This window comes from Physella acuta, unplaced genomic scaffold, assembly GCF_028476545.2.
Source record: "Physella acuta isolate Inbredline_101_S28 unplaced genomic scaffold, ASM2847654v3 ptg000225l, whole genome shotgun sequence".
NCBI lineage: Eukaryota > Metazoa > Mollusca > Gastropoda > Physidae > Physella > Physella acuta.
This window is the reverse complement of record NW_026731744.1, coordinates 1,153,575-1,173,872: the sequence shown is the minus strand read 5'-3', so window position 1 is coordinate 1,173,872 and position 20,298 is coordinate 1,153,575. Positions and strand designations below refer to the sequence as shown.

Genomic DNA, 20,298 nt, shown 5'->3' with positions numbered 1-20,298 from the left:
ACACACACATGAGCAAACACAGACACACACAGATACAAAAACACACGCGCCCATACACTGAGTCACACAATGAAGCAGAAGGTGTACAACACACACATCATGTACCACACCACCTCAACGATCCCCGACCCCACCCATTCACGACCCCACCCACTCCCCCCCCCCCCCAGTACACCGACAGCGACTTACCTGGCTTTTCCCTGGCCCGTACACGGGTGTGGGGTTCCTCTTGTTGCCCCCCTGGACCTGCGGGCACATCTTGTTGGTGCTGGGAGTTTGGCTGTCACTGTCAATCTCGGAACTCTCACTCTGGTGATGTCGAGACAACTGTCACACCACACACCACACGCCACATGGCAGACAGCACCCAATTACATCGAACCGGCTCTAACCGGCATCCAATTACATCGAACCGGCTCTAACCGGCACCCAATTACATCGAACCGGCTCTAACCGGCTCCCAACCTACATCGAACCGGCTCTAACCGGCACATAACTTACATCGAACCGGCAGCGGACACTACCAATGACGACTTTGAGGGTGAGCGCATCAATCAACACCATCGGTCTCCGCGGGTAGTTGTCTGAAAGTATGGGGGGGGGGGGGGTCCGTGAGTGGGGTAGTTGTCTGAAAGTATGGGGGGGGGGGTCCGTGAGTGGGGTAGTTGTCTGAAAGTATGGGGGGGGGGGGGGGGGGTCCGTGAGTGGGGTAGTTGTCTGAAAGTATGGGGGGGGGGGGGTCCGTGAGTGGGGTAGTTGTCTGAAAATATGGTGGGGGGGGGGGTAGTTGTCTGAAATATGGTGGGGGGGGGGGGTAGTTGTCTGAAAATATGGGGGGGGGGGGTTCCGTGAGTGGGGTAGTTGTCTGAAAATATGGGGGGGGGGTGTTCCGTGAGTGGGGTAGTTGTCTGAAAATATGGTGGGGGGGGGTAGTTGTCTGAAATATGGTGGGGGGGGGGTAGTTGTCTGAAATATGGTGGGGGGGGGGGTAGTTGTCTGAAAATATGGTGGGGGGGGGGGGTTCCGTGAGTGGGGTAGTTGTCTGAAAATATGGTGGGGGGGGGGGTTCCGTGAGTGGGGTAGTTGTCTGAAAATATGGTGGGGGGGGGGGGGGGGGTTCCGTGAGTGGGGTAGTTGTCTGAAAATATGGGGGGGGGGGTTCCGTGAGTGGGGTAGTTGTCTGAAAATATGGTGGGGGGGGGGTTCCGTGAGTGGGGTAGTTGTCTGAAAATATGGTGGGGGGGGGGGTTCCGTGAGTGGGGTAGTTGTCTGAAAATATGGTGGGGGGGGGGGGTTCCGTGAGTGGGGTAGTTGTCTGAAAATATGGTGGGGGGGGGGGGGTTCCGTGAGTGGGGTAGTTGTCTGAAAATATGGTGGGGGGGGGGTAGTTGTCTGAAAATATGGTGGGGGGGGGGTTCCGTGAGTGGGGTAGTTGTCTGAAAATATGGTGGGGGGGGGGTTTCCGTGAGTGGGGTAGTTGTCTGAAAATATGGTGGGGGGGGTTCCGTGAGTGGGGTAGTTGTCTGAAAATATGGTGGGGGGGGGGGGTTCCGTGAGTGGGGTAGTTGTCTGAAAATATGGTGGGGGGGGGGGGGGTTCCGTGAGTGGGGTAGTTGTCTGAAAATATGGTGGGGGGGGGGGTTCCGTGAGTGGGGTAGTTGTCTGAAAATATGGTGGGGGGGGGGGGGGGGTTCCGTGAGTGGGGTAGTTGTCTGAAAATATGGTGGGGGGGGGGTCCGTGAGTGGGGTAGTTGTCTGAAAATATGGTGGGGGGGGGGGGTTCCGTGAGTGGGGTAGTTGTCTGAAAATATGGTGGGGGGGGGTCCGTGAGTGGGGTAGTTGTCTGAAAATATGGTGGGGGGGGGGGGTTCCGTGAGTGGGGTAGTTGTCTGAAAATATGGTGGGGGGGGGGGGGGTCCGTGAGTGGGGTAGTTGTCTGAAAGTATGGTGGGGGGGGGTCCGTGAGTGGGGTAGTTGTCTGAAAGTATGGTGGGGGGGGGGTCCGTGAGTGGGGTAGTTGTCTGAAAGTATGGTGGGGGGGGGGGGGTCCGTGAGTGGGGTAGTTGTCTGAAAGTATGGTGGGGGGGGTCCGTGAGTGGGGTAGTTGTCTGAAAGTATGGTGGGGGGGGGGGGTCCGTGAGTGGGGTAGTTGTCTGAAAGTATGGGGGGGGGGGTCCGTGAGTGGGGGTAGTTGTCTGAAAGTATGGTGGGGGGGGGGTCGTGAGTGGGGTAGTTGTCTGAAAGTATGGGGGGGGGGGGTCCGTGAGTGGGGGGTAGTTGTCTGAAAGTATGGTGGGGGGGGGGTCGTGAGTGGGGTAGTTGTCTGAAAGTATGGTGGGGGGGGGTCGTGAGTGGGGTAGTTGTCTGAAAGTATGGTGGGGGGGGTCCGTGAGTGGGGTAGTTGTCTGAAAGTATGGTGGGGGGGGGGTCCGTGAGTGGGGTAGTTGTCTGAAAGTATGGTGGGGGGGGTCCGTGAGTGGGGTAGTTGTCTGAAAATATGGTGGGGGGGGTCCGTGAGTGGGGTAGTTGTCTGAAAATATGGTGGGGGGGGGGTCCGTGAGTGGGGTAGTTGTCTGAAAGTATGGTGGGGGGGGGGGGTCCGTGAGTGGGGTAGTTGTCTGAAAATATGGTGGGGGGGGGGGTCCGTGAGTGGGGTAGTTGTCTGAAAATATGGTGGGGGGGGGGTCCGTGAGTGGGGTAGTTGTCTGAAAATATGGTGGGGGGGGGTCCGTGAGTGGGGTAGTTGTCTGAAAATATGGTGGGGGGGGGGTCCGTGAGTGGGGTAGTTGTCTGAAAATATGGTGGGGGGGGCGGGGTCCGTGAGTGGGGTAGTTGTCTGAAAATATGGTGGGGGGGGGGGGTCCGTGAGTGGGGTAGTTGTCTGAAAATATGGTGGGGGGGGGGGGGGGGGTCCGTGTGTGGGGTAGGGTTGGGGGATATTTAGTGATTGAAATAAATAACGTTTAAATCAAACTCTGACAGTCATTGATAGTACCACGTGACCTAGAGTCATAAAGTCACGTGACCGACTTACAGACTGTGTCGATGACAGACTGACAGAAGTAGCAGACGGATGACAGGCCAGTCTTGGTGTCCACGTGGATGACCTTGGTGCACGTGAGGTTGCTCAAGTCCTTGACCTTGATGTCGCCCACGTTGACCCTGACATTGTTGCTGTTGACGTAGTCGACGACAACCTGCCTCAGCTCTTTCTCTTTCCTCTGGGGGAGGGTGGGAGGTGGTGAACGGGAGGGTGGGAGGTAGGGAGGGTGGGAGGTGGTGAACGGGAGGGTGGGAGTTGGTGAACGGGAGGGTGGGAGGTGGTGAACGGGAGGGTGGGAGGTGGTGAACGGGAGGGTGGGAGGTGGTGAACGGGAGGGTGGGAGGTAAGGAGGGTGGGAGGTGGTGAACGGGAGGGTGGGAGGTGGTGAACGGGAGGGTGGGAGGTAAGGAGGGTGGGAGGTGGTGAACGGGAGGGTGGGAGGTGGTGAACGGGAGGGTGGGAGGTGGTGAACGGGAGGGTGGGAGGTGGTGAACGGGAGGGTGGGAGGTGGTGAACGGGAGGGTAGGATGGTGTGACCATGATGGTGATGTAGGATGGCGTGACCATGATGGTGATGTAGGATGGTGTGACCATGATGGTGATGTAGGATGGTGTGACCATGATGGTGATGTAGGATGGTGTGACCATGATGGTGATGTAGGATGGTGTGACCATGATGGTGATGTACCTGCCCATAAGACTGACCTCGACACTGACGTCCAGACCGTCTATCCTGGGGACAAACCCCGACACGGCGCCCGTGTAGTAGCCGTTGGGGTCACACGTGGCCTGGAAGGTGAACACGCGCACCGGCACGCCCTTGTACAGGAGGCGGAGCTTCCGTCTGGTCATCCCCAGGGGCACGGGCATCTCCATCTCCACCTGCTCGATGTGGGGGTGGGGTTGGGGGGGGGATGTTAGTTGGTCTCATTGGTGTTGTCAGTCAGTTGGGTCAAGACAGCAACTGTCGCATGTGGGTCAACTGAGTACGGGTCAGCATGGGTCAGTGTGGGTCAGTGTGGGTCAGTGTGGGTCACCTGAGTACGGGTCACGTGGGTGACGCACCTGTAAGCTGAAGTCCCTGGTCAGCCCCATCCTAGCGCCCAGCTCCTCCTCCCCAGCGATCTGCTGGATGGGCTCCACCAGCGCCTCCACGGGCAGCACGTTGGGCGTGTCCTCTACGTCACAGCTCACGTAACCAGCCAATCCAAGAGCTGCACGGTCACGTGATCAGAGTGTTAAACCAAGGGACAGGACTCATGTAAAATCTAAATTAATTAACCAATTATGTTTTAGCTAGCCAGATTATTTTCGTTTCAATTTAAAAACAAAAAATTATAGTCGTAGAATGGGACGGCGTGGCCAGCAGTAGAGCACTAGACTGCTAACCCGAAAGTCTCGAATTCAAATCCGGGTTTTGATCCCAAATTAGGATCCCAGAGGGCAGAATAAAAGCATTAGGATCCCAGGGGCAGAATAAAAGCATTAGGACCCCAGGGGCAGAATAAAAGCATTAGGACCCCAGGGGCAGAATAAAAGCATTAGGACCCCAGGGGCAGAATAAAAACTTACCCAATAATAAGAGCAGTCTCATCTCGCTGTGATAACCTTCAAGTCAAAAAAGAAAACAAATTAGCGAGATCAACATTTTACACAGTCAAATACAACCTGCTGCCTACCTGTAGCCTGTAACCTACCTGTAGCCTGTAACCTACCTGTAGCCTGTAACCTACCTGTAGCCTGTAACCTACCTGTAACCTACCTGTAGCCTGCAGCCTACCTGTAGCCTGTAACCTACCTGTAACCTACCTGTAGCCTGCAGCCTACCTGTAGCCTGCAACCTACCTGTAACCTACCTGTAGCCTGTAACCTACCTGTAGCCTGTAACCTACCTGTAACCTACCTGTAGCCTGTAGCCTACATGTAGCCTGTAACCTACCTGTAACCTACCTGTAGTCTGTAACCTACCTGTAACCTACCTGTAGTCTGTAACCTACCTGTAACCTACCTGTAGCCTGTAACCTACCTGTAGCCTGTAACCTACCTGTAGCCTGTAACCTACCTGTAGCCTGTAACCTACCTGTATTCTGTAAACCTACCTGTAGCCTGTAACCTACCTGTAGCCTGTAACCTACCTGTATTCTGTAAACCTACCTGTAGCCTGTAACCTACCTGTAGTCTGTAACCTACCTGTAACCTACCTGTAGCCTGTAACCTACCTGTAGCCTGTAACCTACCTGTAGCCTGTAACCTACCTGTAGCCTGTAACCTACCTGTAGCCTGTAACCTACCTGTAGCCTGTAACCTACCTGTAGCCTGTAACCTACCTGTAGCCTGTAACCTACCTGTAGCCTGTAACCTACCTGTAACCTACCTGTAGCCTGTAACCTACCTGTAGCCTGTAACCTACCTGTAGCCTGTAACCTACCTGTAGCCTGTAACCTACCTGCAGCCTGTAACCTACCTGTATTCTGTAACTTACGTGTAGCCTGTAAGCTACCTGTAGCCTGTAACCTACCTGTATTCTGTAAACCTACCTGTAGCCTGTAACCTACCTGTAGCCTGTAACCTACCTGTAGCCTGTAACCTACCTGTATTCTGTAAACCTACCTGTAGCTTGTAACCTACCTGTAGCCTGTAACCTACCTGTAGCCTGTAACCTACCTGTAGCCTGTAACCTACCTGTAGCCTGTAACCTACCTGTAGCCTGTAACCTACCTCTAGCCTATAACCTACCTGTAACCTACCTGTAGCCTGTAACCTACCTGTAGCCTGTAACCTACCTGTAGCCTGTAACCTACCTGTAGCCTGTAACCTACCTGTATTCTGTAACTTACGTGTAGCCTGTAAGCTACCTGTAGCCTGTAACCTACCTGTATTCTGTAAACCTACCTGTAGCCTGTAACCTACCTGTAGCCTGTAACCTACCTGTATTCTGTAAACCTACCTGTAGCCTGTAAGCTACCTTTAGCCTGTAACCTACCTGTAGTCTGTAACCTACCTGTAGCCTATAACCTACCTGTAGCCTGTAACCTACCTGTATTCTGTAAACCTACCTGTAGCCTATAACCTACCTCTAGCCTATAACCTACCTGTAGCCTATAACCTACCTGTAGCCTGTAACCTACCTGTATTCTGTAAACCTACCTGTAGCCTATAACCTACCTCTAGCCTATAACCTACCTGTAGCCTGTAAGCTACCTTGACGACCTGTGAAATGAAATGACCAGAAAACTCACCGCTATCCGCGAGTGAGCAGTATTTGTACGTGCATCGCTCACCAACTCCTTGATTTATGGGGCAGTTCATGACGTCATTGTCCTTTGTCCGGGGTCTCTGTGTGCAGATAACTCTTCTAAAGAAGGCGGCAAATGCTGAATTATCTCATCCTTATTAGCTTTACTTCCTTTGTCAGGCTGGGCGGGCACGTGATGTTGACTGTCAAGTCTTTGACTGCTGGTGTGCTAAGGTCATTAATTAATTAATTAATTAATTAATTAATTAAGCGTGTCATCAGTTTTTCAGATCTCAGCCTTTGAAGTCTGACGAGACAAAGGGCCCTAACAATGAATTATTTGAAGGAACGTCACTGGTGTGGGCCTCTAAGCTCAGATTTGGCTGGGATGTTTTTATTCGAGAGGTTTATAGATGGGCTGGGATGTTTTTATAGATGGGCTGGGATGTTTTTATAGATGGGCTGGGATGTTTTTATAGATGGGCTGGGATGTTTTTATAGATGGGCTGGGATGTTTTTATAGATGGGCTGGGATGTTTTTATAGATGGGCTGGGATGTTTTTATAGATGGGCTGGGATGTTTTTATAGATGGGCTGGGATGTTTTTATAGATGGGCTGGGATGTTTTTATAGATGGGCTGGGATGTTTTTATAGATGGGCTGGGATGTTTTTATAGATGGGCTGGGATGTTTTTATAGATGGGCTGGGATGTTTTTATAGATGGGCTGGGATGTTTTTATAGATGGGCTGGGATGTTTTTATAGATGGGCTGGGATGTTTTTATAGATGGGCTGGGATGTTTTTATAGATGGGCTGGGATGTTTTTATAGATGGGCTGGGATGTTTTTATAGATGGGCTGGGATGTTTTTATAGATGGGCTGGGATGTTTTTATAGATGGGCTGGGATGTTTTTATAGATGGGCTGGGATGTTTTTATAGATGGGCTGGGATGTTTTTATAGATGGGCTGGGATGTTTTTATAGATGGGCTGGGATGTTTTTATAGATGGGCTGGGATGTTTTTATAGATGGGCTGGGATGTTTTTATAGATGGGCTGGGATGTTTTTATAGATGGGCTGGGATGTTTTTATAGATGGGCTGGGATGTTTTTATAGATGGGCTGGGATGTTTTTATAGATGGGCTGGGATGTTTTTATAGATGGGCTGGGATGTTTTTATAGATGGGCTGGGATGTTTTTATAGATGGGCTGGGATGTTTTTATAGATGGGCTGGGATGTTTTTATAGATGGGCTGGGATGTTTTTATAGATGGGCTGGGATGTTTTTATAGATGGGCTGGGATGTTTTTATAGATGGGCTGGGATGTTTTTATAGATGGGCTGGGATGTTTTTATAGATGGGCTGGGATGTTTTTATAGATGGGCTGGGATGTTTTTATAGATGGGCTGGGATGTTTTTATAGATGGGCTGGGATGTTTTTATAGATGGGCTGGGATGTTTTTATAGATGGGCTGGGATGTTTTTATAGATGGGCTGGGATGTTTTTATAGATGGGCTGGGATGTTTTTATAGATGGGCTGGGATGTTTTTATAGATGGGCTGGGATGTTTTTATAGATGGGCTGGGATGTTTTTATAGATGGGCTGGGATGTTTTTATAGATGGGCTGGGATGTTTTTATAGATGGGCTGGGATGTTTTTATAGATGGGCTGGGATGTTTTTATAGATGGGCTGGGATGTTTTTATAGATGGGCTGGGATGTTTTTATAGATGGGCTGGGATGTTTTTATAGATGGGCTGGGATGTTTTTATAGATGGGCTGGGATGTTTTTATAGATGGGCTGGGATGTTTTTATAGATGGGCTGGGATGTTTTTATAGATGGGCTGGGATGTTTTTATAGATGGGCTGGGATGTTTTTATAGATGGGCTGGGATGTTTTTATAGATGGGCTGGGATGTTTTTATAGATGGGCTGGGATGTTTTTATAGATGGGCTGGGATGTTTTTATAGATGGGCTGGGATGTTTTTATAGATGGGCTGGGATGTTTTTATAGATGGGCTGGGATGTTTTTATAGATGGGCTGGGATGTTTTTATAGATGGGCTGGGATGTTTTTATAGATGGGCTGGGATGTTTTTATAGATGGGCTGGGATGTTTTTATAGATGGGCTGGGATGTTTTTATAGATGGGCTGGGATGTTTTTATAGATGGGCTGGGATGTTTTTATAGATGGGCTGGGATGTTTTTATAGATGGGCTGGGATGTTTTTATAGATGGGCTGGGATGTTTTTATAGATGGGCTGGGATGTTTTTATAGATGGGCTGGGATGTTTTTATAGATGGGCTGGGATGTTTTTATAGATGGGCTGGGATGTTTTTATAGATGGGCTGGGATGTTTTTATAGATGGGCTGGGATGTTTTTATAGATGGGCTGGGATGTTTTTATAGATGGGCTGGGATGTTTTTATAGATGGGCTGGGATGTTTTTATAGATGGGCTGGGATGTTTTTATAGATGGGCTGGGATGTTTTTATAGATGGGCTGGGATGTTTTTATAGATGGGCTGGGATGTTTTTATAGATGGGCTGGGATGTTTTTATAGATGGGCTGGGATGTTTTTATAGATGGGCTGGGATGTTTTTATAGATGGGCTGGGATGTTTTTATAGATGGGCTGGGATGTTTTTATAGATGGGCTGCACGCTAGAGTGTTTTCCTACACCCCTGTTTGTTCCACCCATCAGCACATCCATCCATCCACCCCCCACCCTATCCCATCCATCCATCCACCCCACCCCCCACCCCACCCTATCCCATCCATCCATCCTCCCCGACCCACCCACCCTATCCCATCCACCCATCCTATCCCATCCATCCATCCATCCACCTCCACCCACCCACCCTATGCCGTCCATCCATCCATACACCATATCCTATCCCAACTTCCATCTACTGGGTGCGACTAATCAAACAAAATCTGCTTTGTGAGGAGTAGGCCACTGGATATAGACCACTGTATGTGGACCACTGTATGTGGACCACTGGATATGGGCCACTGGATATGGGCCACTGGATATGGGCCACTGGATATGGGCCACTGGATGTGGACCACTGGATGTGGGCCACTGGATATGTGCCACTGGATATGGGCCACTGGATGTGGACCACTGGATGTGGGCCACTGGATATGTGCCACTGGATATGGGCCACTGGATGTGGACCACTGGATGTGGGCCACTGGATATGGGCCACTGGATGTGGACCACTGGATGTGGGCCACTGGATATGTGCCACTGGATATGGGCCACTGGATATGGGCCACTGTATGTGGGCCACTGGGTGTGGACCACTAGATGTGGACCACTGGGAACATTAAAGACAACAATTTATCGCATGCCTATCCGATATGGATGGAAGGGAGATAACCGTGTTTAATTATTTGATATTTTAATATCCTAGTTACCTCCCATTTACATACTGCTAATGTTTTGTTATTTTTAAATTATCCATACACAATTACACATCATACACTCTGCTGTTGTCCGAAGGGATTGATTCAGTTTTATAGCTATTAATTTATTTATGGTCTAGAAGCTGTAGCAGTTTGTTACTTTACATTTGTTTTAATAATTTAACCTGCATGATGTGAGCAAAATGTTGTTCATTATTATTAATGGTAAGAGTCTAATTAGCAATTACAGAAAAAAAAATTCTCTGGACACGGAACATCAGTGTCAGTCACACATGAAATACTGAATGATGACATTCACCTTTTTTAAAATCTACACTTCAAAATATATCTTCCATGGCCACTGAATTAAACTAATTGGGATTTCTTACAAAGAACAGATACTCTTTCAGGCAGAGTTTGGAATATTACAGTGGCCTCCCTTACAAAATAGGCAAGCAACACTGATGTCTGCTGTACATCAGTACATCTAAATCTATATTCTAGATCTCTAGATCTAGTCAGATTCTATTTACTATTTTATTACTAGATTCTGGGTCTAGACTTTCTAATACTTACTAGATTCTAGATATGGTCTAGATCTAGATCTATTTGTATTTTACTAATTTAATTTTAGTTTTAGTAAATGAAAATGCAAGATTTAGAAAATATTAGGCCTATTTTTTAAGTTTTGATCTAGCTAGACTCTAGATTCTAGATCTAGAATTCTAGTATCTAGATTTCTAGATCTAGATCCTAGTCTAGAATCTAGATCTAGATTCTCATCTAGATCTAAATCTAGATCTAGAATCTAGATAATAGTAATAGATATCTATTATCTAGATCTAGAGATCTAGATTCTATTCTAGATCTAGATTCTAGATCTAATCTAGAATTCTAGATCTAGAGTCTAGTGATTCTTATGATTCTTATGAATACTTATGATCTTATCTAATTCTAGATTTCTCTAGATCTAGTATACTATACTATAGATCTAGATATCTAGATCTAGGCCTAGACCTCTATCTGCTATCACTCTAGTTTAGTTCTAGATCTAGATTCTAGTTTCTCTACTGGAATCTCTCTCTCTCTAGCTAGTGTAGACTCTAGAGTGCTAGAGTCTACAGTCTACACCTACACTCTACACTTTCTAGTCATCTAGATCTAAATCTAGATCTAGTTCTAGATCTAGATGAGATCTAGATTAGTGATTAGTTCTAGATCTAGTTTCTAGATCTAGATCTGCTGATCTAATCTAGATCTAGATTAGATCTAGAATCTAGATTAGTCCAGTCCAGTAGTCTAGAATCATGAAGTCTAGATTCTCTAGATTGAAAGTGAAAGATTCTAAGTCTGCCTCTACAAGCAACATCCAATCATATAATAATATTAGGCTATTCATTAGAGCTATAATTTATAGAAGGCCTAATTAATATTAGGGCCTAATTAGGGGCCTATTAATTAGTAATATTAATATTAGGCCTAATACTGAAGTCAGTATGCCACACTATGAAGTATGAAGTTACTTCATTTTTAATTTTTAGAATCTCTAGATCTAGATTCTAGACTAGATTGTAGGCCTAGATTCTAGCTAGATTTACATCATTTAACATTTTTTGTCTTTTCGTCTATTATCTAGTAAAAAAGCCTACAAGTACAATGACGCTACAACATACTACTACACTACATACTACATATCGCATATTACTTGCTGCTAAATTATAAAATTAATAAATTTAAGGTTTTACCGATTCTACTACTACTACCTACAGTCTAAACTCTAGACAAGAGTACTACAGTACTTGAATTTAGACTAGAGACAGTTAGTGTCAATTAGACTTGTCACTTAACTTGAGTTAACAAAACAATTTTATATTCAAAATTCTAGTAGTACTTGACCTAGGAGGACCTAAAGTAGAGAGTAGGCCTATAATATAGAAGTATAGATAGTTAAGATGGTTTCCCAAGCAGATTCATCTGGTTTTTTTTTTATAGAAATAATATTTGTTTTTGGATATTTTGACTTTGACATTAGTAAAAACTCATTTGAAATTAATCACTCTAAGTAGGTCGCGTTACCACCATTGTTAAATTTTTTTCCCGATCTATCAGCTTTTAGTGTTGATACACTAACAACAGAATTCTTATGTAAAAGTAATGTGCAAACAAATCTCATAAATGTTATTTTAAAAAAATATTTTAATATATCTTTCAGTTTTCCTGCTCTAGATCTAGTTTTGGTTGAAGTAAAATTTTGCCAAATATGTTTTTCCTAAAATTTCATCAGACTAGAGTGGAATCAGGCCTAGGTTACCTGGCTGTTGCTATACACTAGCTATGTAATTTTAAGTTTTCAAGTTCTACTTACAATTACTTATAGTTATATGCTGAAAATAAGCATTCATACACAATACACACATAAAAACATTGATTTGATAACGTCAGTTCACTTATAACAAAATGGTTTAAAGATGGACTACTTCACCTGCCTAAAATAATCAGGCAGTTATATTTCCCTGTTGGCTTCAGTTCTTCATGAAGACTCCGCCTCCAGGTCTGTCTTGGGCGCCCTCTCTTCCACTTTCCCAGGGGGTTCAGCTAAAGCGCTTGGCGTGTCACATTTGGGTGAGCCTTTCACGGTGTGTGTTGGAGCCTTTCACGGTGTGTGTTGTTCCCTTCGCCACTTCCTCCTTTTTATTTGCACTGTCATAGGCTCATGCCGTGCGTTCTCCATAATTCTATGTTCGGCACTTTGTCCTGCCACCGTGCGTTCTCCATAATTCTATGTTCGGCACTTTGTCCTGCCACCTCTGTTTCAAAATCTTTCTAATCTGTTCATGAAAATCTGTATCTTTGCTGTGCTTGCCTTGGAGACTCTCCATGTCTCTGCTCCATAAATATACTAGATTTCTTTAATTTTTATACAATAAGCCGATTTAAAAAAGTGCAAATTTTACTTTCACTAACAGAGAACAGTTTTAAAAATTTTAATTTCTATATCTATAACAGAGAATGCTTTATCAAATTTTACTTTCTATAACAGAGAAAGTTTGCAACATGATGAGCTTTGGTTGGAAGCGAAAAATTGGGTCAAACGTCAGCAAAGTAAAAACTGCAACTTTTTCTGCTGAAACAAAAGATGAGGAGAGTCCAGATGTTGACTGGCTAACCTCCGCACCAAAAAGAAAATTTGTTTCCCTGGAAGATGCCAGCTCCAAGAGTCAGCGGCTCCAAGCTGAGGGTGCTGTCTTGGCTGAAGCAGAAAGGTCATGACCTTTTTTTTAAACAACCATTAAGTTTGTAATGAAAGTTGCATTATTAGGTTAATCACATAGGCCTGTCAGATTAGGTGCTGTTGACAGGAACAGGGCATGACCCAGCAATATATGGAGAACTTGATATGGAGTTTTGTTGAAAATAATATGGTAGATGTTTTAAATGTATAAACAAAATTTTATTTAAAGAAGAAAAATAAAAAAAGGCATATTCAAATGTAGAAAAACAGTTTTAATTATGCAACAGGAAAAGTGTTTATAGTTGAGACAAGAACGCCGAAATCGATGACGTCACATGTCATATGTTTGAAGTACGGAAAGTAAACAAAACCAATGGCGCATCTTCCAATTTTAGAATACGAAGAAATGAACTATTTCATAAAAATTTGATTTAGATCTATAGATTTACTTATCAAGACATAATTTATGAAATTTATACAATTTCCTCGGCCAAAACTAATACAAATTACTTTAAAAAACAACATAAATACCACTTCTTCTTCTTCTTCGTTCTTAATTATTAGTGTTGAAGGGGATCGAGATTTATCTGCCAGTGGGTTTGAACTCGAGACTTTGTTCGAATTTATCAACCATGAGCTTTTTGCCGACTCGACCACGCCTCCAACACAATTAAGCGTTACGTGTCAACCGGTTATGCGCCATTGAGGCCATTGACTCCGATTTCAGCCTGCTTTTCTTTTTGGATTTGCTTCCATTGCCTTTGTCCAACCAAGAACAAACTACAAGGCAGCAGTTGTTTAATTTTGGAGTTGTCTCTCCTAGAAGAGTGGCTGTCCCCAGCTAACGAGCCTCATGTGCCCGAGGGTTCGAACTCGAGACTTTTGGGTTTTAGCAACCATGAGCTTTACCGACTCGACCACGCCGACCCCATAAATACCACTGAAAAGCCGGGTTTTTAGCGGAATCATTTAAGTCTTTTAATCAATGTGTGCATTCAATACGGTGTTGTGTTGACTAAATATGTATATAATTTGGTTTTATTTTTTCTAATAGGTATTACTAGCCTATATTATTTTAAATGTGTCGGACATTTAGCTTTTTAGTTATTTCTTTGAGTTGTCACTAATATCGTTAAACCTGTAGTAAAGCACATTGCGTTTTGACCAATAACTATTTTATAAAATATTCTTCTGAACATTGTAGGCCTATAACATTAAAAATATATAGACCTATAATTCACGTGTAACGGGTACCAACTGCTAGTGTAATATATAGGTACAGAGTTGGGGTCAGGATTCTCAAGCGACTGCCTCCATCCAGATTATGTTCATCTAGTTCAGAACATAGGCACTAACTTTTTTATATACAAGTAAAGTTTTCTTTAATTACAAATATTCAACTGTTTTGAAAACAGGAAACATTACTAATTTTTAGCAGCTTTTATTTAGTTCACAACGTCTGTTTGTTTGTTTGTGGCAAATCTTGTAGCTAAATTTTGACCCACTTTTAAAAGCAGCGATTGTGTTCAAACTTTCCAGATATGTTCCATTTCGATGACAATGCAAGTCTATCTATTTTTTAATTTAATTAGTTTTTTAATTAATCATTAAATATCAATTAAAATGTTTTGAAACTAAGGGGAGATAACAAAATTAAATTATTCGATAGATTACTATATATTATATATTCAATAACAGAAGGGGAGATAGCTAGTAGCGATCATCCTAACAGTCTGGTGAGCTGTGGTTCACGAGAGTATTTACAATCGTATAGTCGGTCGATCTAGTGAAGGCTATTAGCGCAGATAATATAGTTATAAATTATTTGAAACTATAGGGAAGTAAAAGAGCTACTTGATCTGGTTGCTGCCATCAGTATGGCTGCTTTCATGGGGGTGGGTGGGGGAGGAAAGGATAATCATCTTTCATAACCTACTGATAGTGTTTTAAAGCAAATATTTTTAGTTGCAGCTTTGGTAGAAATAGATTATAAATTACTAAACAGTAGAAAATACAACAAATATAAAAAAATTCTAATAGCAAGCTTTTAAATGCACTGAAAATGTGCTTTCTTTCATAAAAGCTTTGGTTGCTAAACTATGCGAAACATCTTCTGAGTAACAAAAGCTTTTTATGAAAGAAAGCAAATTAGTTTTATTTTCTTAATTTCAGTGCATTTTAAAGCTTGCTATTAGAAAGGTTTTTTATATTTTAAAAATATTATTTTATTATTACATTTCATATAATTATTAAAATTGTATTTGCTATAAATTTTAAATATGATAATACAATTTTAATTTGTGTATTTATAGGATATTGGGGAGATCTAACTGTGACAGATATTGGAAAGCTCTAACTGTGACAGATATTGGGGAGATCTAATTGTTACAGATATTGGAAAGCTCTAACTGTGACAGATATTGGGGAGATCTAACTGTGACAGATATTGGAAAGCTCTAACTGTGACAGATATTGGGGAGATCTAACTGTGACAGATATTGGGAAACTCTGTGACAGATATTGGGGAGATCTAACTGTGACAGATATTGGGAAACTCTGTGACAGATATTGGGGAGATCTAACTGTGACAGATATTGGAAAGCTCTAACTGTGACAGATATTGGGAAACTCTGTGACAGATATTGGGGAGATCTAACTGTGACAGATATTGGGAACATCCCTCTGTATTTGACAGATATTGGTAAGATCTAACTGTGTATTTGACAGATATTGGTAAGATCTAACTGTGTATTTGACAGATATTGGGAAGCTCTTAAGAAATGGGATGAAGCAGCTCAGCTGACACCAGGCAATGAAAAAATTCTTGAAATGAAAGCCCAGGTTAGTCCATGGCCATATATGTTCATCACTACTTCAATATGCCCATCACTACTACAGTATGTCAATCCCTTCTACAATATGCCTATCACTACTACAATATGCCCACCACTACTATGACATGCCCATCACCCCTACAATATTTGCCATCACTACTACAATATGTTCATCACTCCTATAATATAGCCATCACTCCTACAATATGCCCATCACTACTATGTGGCTTTCCACATGCGGACTTAAACCACAAAATACTTACATTTGATAATTTAAACAAAAATTATTAAAAATTCTCATAAAATTAAAATGTAAATTATACAATAAATCAGCAGTTCTCGTGGTAAATTTATCAGAAATGTAACTGTATACCGCCCGCCTAAAAAAATAATCGCCTTTTTACCAAGCGGGAGGGGGTGGGGCAGTGACGGCGGCAATTTTTAAAACAATTCATGGTATTTCAAGTTTATTTTTAACATTTCAAACAATTGCAACCATATCATAGTAGACCTACATCATTATTTTGTGTCAAAGCTTAAGATGATGTACATATAGTCATTTCTTTTCAAGTAAAAAAAAAACTCAAAATAACCACGTTACAATTAAATATTTAAATATCAGCGCGTGTATAATGTGCTCGCTTGGTCAGGTGTGTAGGTCGAACGGTTTGTTATGGAAACGCAGTGTAAAATTGAGTAAAAGTAATAAATATATAAAATGAAGACTTTAAAATGATTAGCCGAATTAGCCCAAACCCGTATAGGCCTCTTCGTTGATAGCTAGACAGCGACTGTTTACAGTAAAAACTTCGAACTAAAGATTCTTCAATTTAAAAAAAAATTATGACAGCCTACAAAATAAAAAAGCCTTTAAAATCGAGAGGCAGTGTACAACGTCTCCACGCGATAGCTCTTTAAATAAAGTACAATTTTAAATAGTCCTTGCAGTCTTAGCACATTTACACGGTAAGTTTACACGCCCTAGACTTATGGACATTTTGGAAAAGTTTAACTCCCAAATATTATTCAGGCCTAGTAATGGAAGGTACTGAAAATATCAAATCCCTATATTACATTATCAAATATCAGTCAATGTACACATTGCATGCGTAATTGAATAAGTAACTTTTAGCATGTTTTGAGAGGTCTACAAAAAAAAAAAATTAATTGGGGGTGGGGGGGGGGGGAGGTCTAAAGGGGTCTAAAATTCCAAAATTTCGTAGATGTCGTAAATGGATGGATTGTAGGAAGAAAAGTCATAGGAAAAAAAAACAGAAAAAAAAGTCACAGGAAAAATAGTCACATGAAAAAAAGTCACATGAAAAAAAGTCACAAATGTATATTTGCTTGGTATTTGTTAATACTTTTATGTATTATGCTAATAAGTTTACGATTAATTAAATTTAATGTAATTATTTTAGATATATATGAGTGGGTTGTATACACATAGTAATATATATAACAAACAAAAGATTTTAGTATAAAGTTGTAGTTTTGTTTTTGTAATTCTGTTTTGTAATATATTATTATACAGAATTTAATATAATATTTGATTAATCTCGGTTTCAATTGTGTTTTTTAAATACTAACTTTAAATCGTGAAATCTCATATACAAAGTTAATGTGTCTTGCGGTCCTCAACTAATCACAATTATAGTTCAACCACCTTTACTGACCACATTTATCACGCTCATTACATAACAAAGCCTAAGATCAAAAGAGAAAGTCGACACGGTACAAAGGTGCGCAATTCTTTTTTCTATGACATTCTATTCTATTTTTAAAAGTTTAAGTAATTAAAAATCATTTCTATATTCCAAGTTATATAAGAATATTCGAGAAAGTTTAGGGGAGATCACTCCCGGTTTATTAGTAATTCATAATTTGTGAATTCGACAGTATCACTGCTGTCATTGAAAATATTTGCTTTAAAACACTGTCGTTAAGGACGATACCCCCCCCCACCCTCCTTTCCCCCTCCCCCCCACATGAAAGCAGCCTCCTCTTAGCTACCTCCCCTAAGTTTAAAATAGTTTCAAACTAAATTATCTGCCCCTAATAGCCGTCACTAAACCCGGCTCTATGATTGTAAACATTTAGCGTGAACAACAGACTTCCTAGAGAGGAAGAGAGGGGACTGCTAGGCGCGCTTACAGCGTGGTGTTATCTAACGTCTCCAAGACTCCTCTGTCCAAGACTCCTCTGTCTTCCCTATCACATGTCAATCTTAAATTCCATGTTTCCGTCTCTTGTAGCACTAAAGTGTTGGCTAACCTTTGACCTTTATGCAGGCGTTGATGGCAGTCGGCGAGGTTTTCCCTGCGCTGCAGATGGCAGAAAAAACTGTGGACATGGCACCCCTGTGGTGGGTGGGGCACCAGACACTGGGCAGAGCTTTGGCCAATACCGGAGAAGTCAGGCTGGTCAGTGGTTTGGTTTAGTTGGGCTGGTCAGTGGTTTGGTTTAGTTGGGCTGGTCAGTGGTTTGGTTTAGTTGGGCTGGTCAGTGGTTTGGTTTAGTTGGGCTGGTCAGTGGTTTGGTTTAGTTGGGCTGGTCAGTGGTTTGGTTTAGTTGGGCTGGTCAGTGGTTTGGTTTAGTTGGGCTGGTCAGTGGTTTGGTATAGTTGGGCTGGTCAGTGGTTTGGTTTAGTTGGGCTGGTCAGTGGTTTGGTTTAGTTGGGCTGGTCAGTGGTTTAGTTGGGCTGGTCAGTGGTTTAGTTGGGCTGGTCAGTGGTTTAGTTTCTCCCTTCCTGTGACAGGCACTCAAAAGTTTCTCCCTTCCTGTGGCAGGCACTAAAAAGTTTCTCCCTTCCTGTGGCAGGCACTAAAAAGTTTCTTCCTTCCTGTGGCAGGCACTAAAAAGTTTCTCCCTTCCTGTGACAGGCACTAAAAAGTTTCTCCCTTCCTGTGACAGGCACTAAAAAGTTTCTTCCTTCCTGTGACAGGCACTAAAAAGTTTCTCCCGTGCCGTCCACCTGTACCCAGGGGACCAGGAGCTGTGGGAGGAGGACCTGCTATGGACGAGGTCACTGCTAGAGAGGAGGAAGCTGGTCTGTGAGGCTGAGCCTCCTACAAGCAGCAGTGTCACAATCACAGAACTCTCAGAACATGGCACTGAGGTCAGCCCCACTGAGAGGTCAGTGCTTCCATACAGCCACACTGACCAGTCACAGCAACAACAGCACATTCAGCACTTGCCCAGAAACTATGTCCAGATGAGGGATCCAACATGACCGCAACACTTGCCTACCTGACCATCAACACTTGCCTACCTGACCATCAGCACTTGCCTACCTGACCATCAACTGACCATCAACACTTGCCTACCTGACCATCAACACTTGCCTACCTGACCAGCAACACTTGCCTACCTGACCATCAACACTTGCCTACCTGACCATCAGCTGACCATCAACACTTGCCTACCTGACCATCAACTGACCATCAACACTTGCCTACCTGACCATCAACACTTGCCTACCTGACCAGCAACACCCTACCTGACCATCAGCTGACCATCAACACTTTCCTACCTGACCATCAACACTTTCCTACCTGACCATCAACATTTGCCTACCTGACCATCAACACTTGCCTACCTGACCATCAACACTTGCCTACCTGACCATCAACACTTGCCTACCTTACCATCAACATTTGCCTACCTGACCATCAGCTGACCATCAACACTTGCCTACCTGACCATCAACACTTGCCTACCTGACCTTCAACACTTGCCTACCTTACCATCAACATTTGCCTACCTGACCATCAACACTTGCCTACCTGACCATCAACACTTGCCTACCTGACCATCAACACTTGCCTACCTTACCATCAACATTTGCCTACCTGACCATCAACACTTGTCTACCTGACCATTAGCTGACCATCAACACTTGCCTACCTGACCATCAACCCTTGCCTACCTGACCATCAACACTTGCCTACCTGACCATCAACACTTGCCTACCTGACCATCACTTGACCATCAACACTTGCCTACCTGACCATCAACACTTGCCTACCTGACCATCAGCTGACCATCAACACTTGCCTACCTGACCATCAACACTTGCCTACCTGACCATCAACACTTGCCTACCTGACCATCAACCCTTGCCTACCTGACCATCACCTGACCATCAACACTTGCCTACCTGACCATCAGCTGACCATCAACCCTTGCCTACCTGACCATCAACACTTGCCTACCTGACCATCAACACTTGCCTACCTGACCATCAACCCTTGCCTACCTGACCATCAACACTTGCCTACCTGACCATCAACACTTGCCTACCTGACCATCACTTGACCATCAACACTTGCCTACCTGACCATCAACACTTGCCTACCTGACCATCAGCTGACCATCAACACTTGCCTACCTGACCATCAACACTTGCCTACCTGACCATCAACACTTGCCTACCTGACCATCAACCCTTGCCTACCTGACCATCACCTGACCATCAACACTTGCCTACCTGACCATCAGCTGACCATCAACCCTTGCCTACCTGACCATCAACACT

The 20,298-nt window shown here is 43.7% G+C and overlaps 2 protein-coding genes across 4 annotated transcripts; one reads left to right on the top strand and one right to left on the bottom strand.

Moving 5' to 3' along the window:
- Window positions 1-138: 138 nt before the first annotated feature.
- Window positions 139-11,607, bottom strand: LOC131937970 (uncharacterized). The gene is made up of 8 exons (XM_059295762.1): window positions 11,587-11,607; window positions 6,283-6,507; window positions 4,616-4,651; window positions 4,109-4,257; window positions 3,749-3,925; window positions 3,035-3,221; window positions 502-584; window positions 139-309 (listed from the first exon to the last, which is right to left on the bottom strand). Exons 2-8 carry the CDS (start codon window positions 6,350-6,352, stop codon window positions 139-141), a joined length of 873 nt encoding a protein of 290 aa, XP_059151745.1. The 5' UTR covers window positions 6,353-6,507; window positions 11,587-11,607.
- LOC131937916 (tetratricopeptide repeat protein 33) lies at window positions 10,152-19,025 on the top strand. Of its 3 annotated transcripts, none has more exons than XM_059295654.1 (5): window positions 10,152-10,176; window positions 12,736-12,958; window positions 15,687-15,768; window positions 18,053-18,184; window positions 18,706-19,025. In XM_059295654.1, the coding sequence occupies exons 2-5, from the start codon at window positions 12,750-12,752 to the stop codon at window positions 18,991-18,993; spliced, it is 711 nt and encodes a 236-aa protein (XP_059151637.1). In that variant the 5' UTR covers window positions 10,152-10,176; window positions 12,736-12,749; the 3' UTR covers window positions 18,994-19,025. The 3 variants fall into 3 exon arrangements, with proteins under 3 accessions (XP_059151637.1, XP_059151636.1, XP_059151638.1); XM_059295653.1 differs by lacking the exon at window positions 10,152-10,176 and adding an exon at window positions 10,180-10,212; XM_059295655.1 differs by lacking the exon at window positions 10,152-10,176 and adding an exon at window positions 12,209-12,317.
- The last annotated feature ends 1,273 nt before the right edge of the window (window positions 19,026-20,298 follow it).